Genomic DNA, 8736 nt, shown 5'->3' on the forward strand with positions numbered 1-8736 from the left:
TTTTTTTGTAGTTGATTAAGTTTAAGTGCAACAGAATGAGTGGTTCATGCAAGATATTTTGTCTCCTAGGACCCCAAAATTGGCTAATGTATGAGGCATGGGGCACCTGTATGCAAATTAGAACTAAATATTCATGCATATTTTGACTAAGCCACTCAACACTTCAATAAACCCGTGGGCAGTTAACTTTGATTGTACTCCATTGAATGCAAGCCGGTTTCCTAAAATACAGACTAGCCTAGCCCACCACAGGTCAGCTATATAAGTTTAGCTGCAGTGAACTTCAAGTCCCAGAAAGCCTTTCGCCTGAATGAGTAAAGTTGTCTGTGACGACCTTGGATATCGACTGCACTGCAAGCATGGCGAATAAAGAGCCCAATGTGAGTATTTAAAATAACTACCAACCATACTTACTATAGACATAGGGAAGAAATACTTGTTATAGTGTCAGCTTGTAGACGCCGTTTGTATTTCAGACACGTGTGTTATATATTATGACTTACATGCTATGCTTGAGAGGAGAAAGAGAACTAGCACAGGTTAGCTAGTTATGGTTAGCTGGCTAGCTACGCTGGTAGTTAAGACATCCTCTCTGCAATGCTTGACAACTAGCTATCAAATATAGCAAGTATTTTTTTAGATTCCATATGGAAACTAAAGTTTGCCAATGCCAATTTAGCTAAACAGTTCTCTAACCAGCTAGTAACAGGCCAGGTCTCACGTTGCATCAGATGCTAACTAACTTGTCTTTGATAATATTTGCAAGTCACTTCAGAACGCTAGCTATGTTTAACTATGTGCAAATATTGGTATTTGGAATAACAGACGAGCCTAACGGGCAGTTACCAAAATACAACTAGTTAGCAGAACCAACACATTCCAAGTCATTCATTCAATGTCATCACACATGCAGGTAATTAGCCTACCCGTTTCTACGTGGAATACATGGATTTAAGTGCTGCTTAAACGTAAACGTGACTAGTTTACATGCACGTTCATTACTCATTGACCTGCACAATCCAGTTCTGTTATAAATGGTCAAGAATATTCTAAGGTGAATATGAATGGCAGGCATTGTCTTGGACACAAGTACCCCTCAAGACCACCAGATGGGGGAGTGGTGTTAAATGGCTGGACCATCACAAGAAGCCCTTCAAATCGCTCAATGTATTACTGGCCTAATAAATTAACAACTGCAGAGGAAGCCATGTGGTAATTTGTGGAGAAAGGGTCTCTGTCAGATACTTAACATGACGTCCTTGTTCTGTCATTCCCAGAGCTTCCTGACACATCTGCGGGACCTGGCTGGTCGTATGTCTGGTGCGGGGGGCAAGGGAGCAGGGATAGGTATCAAGCTGCTCATTGGTGCTGGAGCTCTGGCCTATGGTGTCAAAGAGGCTACATTCACAGGTATGTTTAACCTCTGGTAGTGGAATGGGTAACACTTATCACAATCATGAGTGCACCCCTCTAATGTTGTGTGAAATGGTTTGTTCCCAGTGGATGGAGGTCAGAGAGCGATCATCTTCAACAGAATTGGGGGGATGCAGATGGACACAGTGCTGGCTGAGGGACTGCACTTCAGGTACACTGTCGGACTCTGTCTCGGGGGTTTATCATAAAGCCAGGCTCGTCATGTTCGGTAGGCTCCAACTTGAAACAAAACTGAATTCCCATGACCATATTGTAACTGAACAGTTTTTGTTCTTTAGGTTACCATGGATCCAGTACCCAATCATCTATGACATCAGAGCCAGGCCCAGGAAGATCGCTTCACTAACTGGAAGTAAAGGTACATGATGGCAGAAATGGAGGGATGGACACATGCAGACCAATACATTATGTCCAGCAGATCAGTAAAGATGTGATTTTTATTTAATTTTTTTAAACCTTTTATTTAAATAGGCAAGTCAGTTAAGAACAGGTTCTTATTTATAATGACGGTCTATACCGGACAAACCTGGAAGACGCTTGGCCAATTGTGTGCCGTCTTATGGGACTCCCAATCACGGCCAGTTGTGATACAGCCCCGTGACTCCTCTGTCTCCCTGTGTCTGTCTCCCTTGTGTAGATCTGCAGATGATCAACATTGGGCTGCGTGTGCTGTCTCGTCCCGTGGCCGCCAACCTGCCCGCCATGTACCAGCAGCTGGGGAAAGACTATGACGAGAGAGTACTACCCTCCATTGTCAACGAGGTGCTAAAGAGCGTGGTGGCCAAGTTCAATGCCTCACAGCTCATTACTCAGAGAGCACAGGTACGGCGCAGGTACTGCCACACAGGTAGACTACAGTTCATCTGAGAGCACAGGTACTGCCACACAGGTAGACTACAGTTCATCTGAGAGCACAGGTACTGCCACACAGGTAGACTACAGTTCATCTCAGAGAGCACAGGTACTGCCACACAGGTAGACTACAGTTCATCTCAGAGAGCACAGGTACTGCTACACAGGTACTGCCACACAGAAGTGATGGATTATATGGGACCACGGTTGTGTACTTTGCCGGTCTCTGCTTAAAAAATGTACATACATTAGATTGACACGTGAACTGCTGCATATATTTAGTCTATTCCCTGAAGGTGTTTTATGAGTCTGCTGTGTTCCTGGGTCTACTGTAGGTGTCCTTGTTGATTCGCCGGGAGCTGTTTGAGAGAGCCAAAGACTTCAACATCATCCTGGACGATGTGGCCATCACGGAGCTGAGCTTCAGCAGGGAGTACACTGCTGCCGTAGAGGCCAAACAAGTTGGTACGTACCCATTGTGGGGAGGGTGTATATGGCTGTCTGTGGATGTGTACTTGCATGTGTTAGGTTGTCTGCATATGTGTGGGGGGGGGGTTCTCAATACGCTAATGTGTGTGTGAGAACATGCATTGGGTTTAAACACAGGCTGTGTGTCTTTTACAGCCCAACAGGAGGCCCAGAGAGCCCAGTTCTACGTGGAGAAAGCCAAGCAGGACCAGAGACACAAGATTATTCAGGCGGAGGGAGAGGCAGAGGCTGCCAAGATGGTAACACATTAACTTCACCACAACCTGCCAAGATGGTAACACATTAACTTCACCACAACCTGCCAAGATGGTAACACATTAACTTCACCACAACCTGCCAAGATGGTAACACATTAACTTCACCACAACCTGCCAAGATGGTAACACATTAACCTCACCACAACCTGCCAAGATGGTAACACATTAACTTCACCACAACCTGCCAAGATGGTAACACATTAACCTCACCACAACCTCTAGACAAGCTGCGCCCTCCTCCTCACATGACTTCAAAACCGGATTATTCTGGTCTACAATAGTACAAACTCCTAACGTGTTATATGAATTCCTTTTTTTTACTAAGTTACCCAAACTACATCACCCTGCCCAGACCCACCTGCTCACACCCCCTCCATCAACTACATCACCCTGCCCAGACCCACCTGCTCCCACCCCCTCCATCAACTACATCACCCTGCCCAGACCCACCTGCTCACACCCCCATCTCCAGCGCCTGCATCACCCTGCCCAGAACCACCTGCTCACACCCCCATCTCCAGCGCCTGCATCACCCTGCCCAGAACCACCTGCTCACACCCCCATCTCCAGCGCCTGCATCACCCTGCCCAGAACCACCTGCTCACACCCCCATCTCCAGCGCCTGCATCACCCTGCCCAGACCCACATGCTCACACCATCTCCAGCGCCTGCATCACCCTGCCCAGACCCACCTGCTCACACCACCATCTCCAGCGCCTGCATCACTCTGCCCAGACCCACCTGCCCAGACCCACCTGCTCACACCACCATCTCCAGCGCCTGCATCACCCTGCCCAGACCCACCTGCCCAGACCCACCTGCTCACACCACCATCTCCAGCGCCTGCATCACCCTGCCCAGGCCCACATGCTCACACCACCATCTCCAGTGCCTGCATCACCCTGCCCAGGCCCACATGCTCACACAACCATCTCCAGCGCCTGGATCACCCTGCCCAGACCCACCTGCTCACACCACCATCTCCAGCGCCTGCATCACTCTCCACCACATGACCTCAAACTGCACCATTTTGTGTCTCCCGTCACCCACAAACTTTCAACATTTAGATAATTAAACATGTGACCTTTCCATTGTGTTATCGACGGAGGATTGATTGATTTCCACTTAAGTATACGTTTTTCCCCAAGATGATTGGTGAGAAAAGTATCGTCCAACCCATCGGGTATCTCACTGCACCTTCATATGCCATGTCTTGAAATATGCAGACAGACGGATTAAAAGTACATTGACATTGTAATACTTCTGACATATGTGAATTTCATTAAGTATTCCTTCATTATGGCTCTAATGTGTTTGTGTTGTAGTTGGGGCAAGCAGTGACAAAGAATCCTGGATACCTGAAGCTTCGACGAATCAGAGCTGCCCAGGCCATTGCTAAGACGGTGAGTTCTAATCATGTCCTCGTTCCTGTATAAAGGAATTGGAGATCATAACGCCATTGTCCTCATAACTACTTTATTCATTCATTTAGGAGGAAATCGTTACTCGACCTTTGATGTTATTGTTCCAGTCAGAATGGGGTCATTCATTTTAGCTGCCTGTTCTTGTTGTGGCTGTTTGGTTCTCATTGCTATGGTAACCCACCGTGCAGTTAGCTTGGTTATATCGGTATCTTCCATTATTTTCTGAGCCAATAGGACTGAAGGAGGGTTGTTTACCCTCCTGCTATGAGCTGCTACAAGACTAACTCTGTGATGCTGTGTTTTCAACTGGGTGTTTTGTCTTATGTTGTCTCAGGTGGCAACGTCCCAGAACAAGGTGTACCTTTCCGCCGACAACCTGGTCCTCAACCTTCAAGACGACTCTTTTAACAAGTATGTTTCTCTTAGCTTCACTCTCTCTTAGCTTCACTTTCGCAACATCATGTCCTAGTCTGGCTCTGTTCTTTTCTTGCATGGCTCAACACTACCCAGATGGTTTGTTGTAGTTGCCTCAAGCAGGGTTAGCTCTCACATGAGTGTTCACATCCACAATTTTGCACACTGTGTAGTGCATTACAGGTGCTGGGGAAAGTCAATGGCAATATTGGGGGGGGGGAAGACATTCCTTCTCTATCACATTGCCTGTGGGAAGAGTAGAAATTCCCTGAAGATGCTCCGAGGTGTTTTGTGAAGCGGCTCCATACTAGCTCAAAGAGAACATGATTTTTAGCAAAACCATGGCGGTTATGACTGCTCTTCTCACGTTCACTCCAGTGTGCATGTCGTGTCATTTTCACAGCTTTGACCTATGACCACCAGGAGTGTTCATTAGGCACAAATGGAAGACGACAGGCTGAAAACAGGGAAGGACTATCCGATGAGAAACGCTAGTTTTCCTAACAGAACATGTTATGTTACGGTGTGCGCTAATTGAACACGACCCTGGTCTTTGCGCTCCATCACCCTGCTTTGCCTCGTCACTAGAATGACTCTGGTCTTTACGCTCCATCTCACTGCTTTGCCTGGTCACTAGAATGACTCTGGTCTTTAGGCTCCATCTCACTGCTTTGCCTCGTCGCTAGAATGACTCTGGTCTTTAGGCTCCATCTCAGTGCTTTGCCTCGTCTTTAGGCTCCATCTCACTGCTTTGCCTCGTCACTAGAATGACTCTGGTCTTTAGGCTCCATCTCACTGCTTTGCCTCGTCACTAGAATGACTCTGGTCTTTAGGCTCCATCTCACTGCTTTGTCTCGTCACTAGAATGACTCTGGTCTTTAGGCTCCATCTCACTGCTTTGCCTCGTCACTAGAATGACTCTGGTCTTTAGGCTCCATCTCAGTGCTTTGCCTCGTCTTTAGGCTCCATCTCACTGCTTTGTCTCGTCACTAGAATGACTCTGGTCTTTAGGCTCCATCTCAGTGCTTTGCCTCGTCACTAGAATGACTCTGGTCTTTAGGCTCCATCTCAGTGCTTTGCCTCGTCACTAGAATGACTCTGGTCTTTAGGCTCCATCTCAGTGCTTTGCCTCGTCTTTAGGCTCCATCTCACTGCTTTGTCTCGTCACTAGAATGACTCTGGTCTTTAGGCTCCATCTCACTGCTTTGCCTCGTCACTAGAATGACTCTGGTCTTTAGGCTCCATCTCACTGCTTTGTCTCGTCACTAGAATGACTCTGGTCTTTAGGCTCCATCTCACTGCTTTGCCTCGTCACTAGAATGACTCTGGTCTTTAGGCTCATCTCACTGCTTTGTCTCGTCACTAGAATGAGAATGACTCTGGTCTTTAGGCTCCATCTCACTGCTTTGCCTCGTCACTAGAATGACTCTGGTCTTTAGGCTCCATCTCACTGCTTTGTCTCGTCACTAGAATGAGAATGACTCTGGTCTTTAGGCTCCATCTCACTGCTTTGCCTCGTCACTAGAATGACTCTGGTCTTTAGGCTCCATCTCACTGCTTTGCCTCGTCACTAGAAGGACTCTGGTCTTTAGGCTCCATCTCACTGCTTTGTCTCGTCACTAGAATGACTCTGGTCTTTAGGCTCATCTCACTGCTTTGTCTCGTCACTAGAATGAGAATGACTCTGGTCTTTAGGCTCCATCTCACTGCTTTGTCTCGTCACTAGAATGAGAATGACTCTGGTCTTTACGCTCCATCTCACTGCTTTGCCTGGTCACTAGAATGAGAAGGACTCTGGTCTGTGCCACACTGAAGTATTTCTCCTCTTATCTTAACGCTGCCAAGGATCTTTAGTGTCCATGTGTAGCTGTTCACAGAAACGGAGACACAGCCTGGTGCAAGAACACCTCTCATTCATAACTCATATACATGTTATATTATTATACAGTTGACAATAATGGCAAGACAAACATAATGAGATATATTCAGGAACATGTCTGCAACCCTGTCCATATGTGTTGATGTTTACTGAAGTTAGTGTCTTGTCAAAGCCTTGAAGAAATGGTGAAAAATGATTTTCTTTTTCTCATGTCACCATTTTGTCTCATCCAACACTATTTAGAGCACTTTAAAATAAAATTTTATCCAAATCTTCCTTTTTTTTTTTTTTTAATTGCTGTTATGTTTTCCGTTTATGATTGCCTTTACTAAAAACAAAAAGAGGATTCACAATAAAGGACTATGTATGTATCATTAACACGGGCAACCCCCTCTCTGCTTCCGTTTCAGTCTATCACTGGGAAAGAAGTAGGCTTTTGAGAAAGCCTCTAGCATTCCACCTGTCTGAGGCTACATCTACTGCTGTCTGTCCACCTGCCTATTAATCTGATTGTATCCAAGTGGTTTACCATCTCGCTGAAGAAGACTGTCTCTGTACAGTAAACCTATGGGACTAGTGGTGTGTATCTGACATGGTTTGGTTCAGATGGAACCTGCAGCGATGACATCATAATGGCATTTGGAATCTATAGTGTTTTGTGGAATCAAACCAAAATGGCACAAGCCTGTAACAACATAATCAGCTGCTTTGTTGTCAATAAGCTGTGTAGATGATGCTGTAGGAATCTTACTTTTTTCTGTCAAGCCCTATATGTGTTTGTGTACATGTGTTGTTGAGAACAGCAGGACTAGGCTCTTGGGCTGTGTTTAGAGAGGTAGGCCAATTCTGATCTATTTATTTACTAATTGGTATTTTGATTAATCAGATCAGCTCTGAAAATAATCTGGTTTGATTGGTCAAAAGACCAATTGGTAGACAAAATATCTGAAATGGGCTGCTGCTCAACTCAGCCTTGGTGCATCAGATGTGTACTAATGACTAAGTCCTTTTCTATGAAACTACTGCTGGGACCAGCTGCCCTCATTGTGTTAAATGACGACTATATTATCTGATAAACCTCTGCTGTGGAACAGTACTACCCCCTCCATGCGATCAAGGGTCTGCCAAAATGATTCCATCCACTAGTTTGGAGCTGACAAGGCTTTTCCCTTCTAAGTGTTATTACATTGTTCACTGTTGATGTGACTAAAAATAAACAAGAACGGCACAGTATGTTTTATTTCAGAATCTTTTTACATGTTCTTGTGTTTGTTTTGGGAAAAAACACAATGTAAGTACTATTACCAAATTGCTTGCTATTCTCCACATTAATGTTTTCCGAGAAATGAAATGATCCCATGACTGAAACTGGGAGATGTTTAGCTGTACATCTGCAGTGGAGTTAAAGCCGCTATATGACTTTCCTTTAATGGATTGAATGTGTTTCGAGGCCGTGTCCTTTTTTTTTTTTTTGCCATTTAATGTTCCAAACCTATTGCTTACTGAATGTCTGCTGCAGAGGGACAAGGGAGCCATGAGGAAATTAGTTTATTCATGGAAATAAGTGCTGAAACCGAATTGGCTTCCTATTTAAAAAGATGGAGAACAAACTGAAGGAAAAATACTGGAGTTCTGGTCAATGTTCAGCCAACTGGTGCAAAAAAATATATATTGAGATGGGATATACAGAGCATTAGAAAAATATTCACACCCTTTTACTTCATGCACATTTTGGTACTTTACAGCCTTACTCTAAAATTGATTAAATTGTTTTTCTCCCCCTTCAGTCTACACAACCCATAATGGAAAAATAAATAGATATTTAGACAAACTCAAATGTATTTATATAGCCCTTCTTACATCAGCTGATGTCACAAAGTGCTGTACAGAAACCCAGCCTAAAACCCCAAACAGCAAGCAATGCAGGTGTAGAAGCACGGTGGCTAGGAAAAACTCAAAGGCTGGAACCTAGGAAGAAACCTAGAGA

At 45.1% G+C, this 8736-nt stretch overlaps 1 protein-coding gene across 2 annotated transcripts; it reads left to right on the top strand.

Moving 5' to 3' along the window:
- Positions 1–271: 271 nt before the first annotated feature.
- LOC129869386 (prohibitin-2-like) lies at positions 272–7982 on the top strand. Of its 2 annotated transcripts, XM_055943750.1 has the most exons (11): positions 272–380; positions 1278–1410; positions 1501–1585; positions 1713–1792; positions 2072–2256; positions 2622–2751; positions 2911–3014; positions 4358–4435; positions 4791–4867; positions 6716–6765; positions 7160–7982. In XM_055943750.1, exons 1-10 carry the CDS (start codon positions 360–362, stop codon positions 6735–6737), a joined length of 915 nt encoding a protein of 304 aa, XP_055799725.1. In that variant the 5' UTR covers positions 272–359; the 3' UTR covers positions 6738–6765; positions 7160–7982. The 2 variants fall into 2 exon arrangements, with proteins under 2 accessions (XP_055799725.1, XP_055799724.1); XM_055943749.1 differs by lacking the exon at positions 6716–6765.
- The last annotated feature ends 754 nt before the right edge of the window (positions 7983–8736 follow it).

The sequence above is a fragment of the Salvelinus fontinalis genome, chromosome 14 (assembly GCF_029448725.1).
Source record: "Salvelinus fontinalis isolate EN_2023a chromosome 14, ASM2944872v1, whole genome shotgun sequence".
Taxonomy (NCBI): domain Eukaryota; kingdom Metazoa; phylum Chordata; class Actinopteri; order Salmoniformes; family Salmonidae; genus Salvelinus; species Salvelinus fontinalis.

Coding starts and splice junctions, on each gene's coding strand:
- LOC129869386 (XM_055943750.1), top strand. CDS start 360: ATGGCGAATAAAGAGCCCAAT. Junction 3,015..4,357: donor AGGCAGAGGCTGCCAAGATG/GTAACACATTAA, acceptor TTTGTGTTGTAG/TTGGGGCAAGCAGTGACAAA. Junction 4,436..4,790: donor CCCAGGCCATTGCTAAGACG/GTGAGTTCTAAT, acceptor ATGTTGTCTCAG/GTGGCAACGTCCCAGAACAA.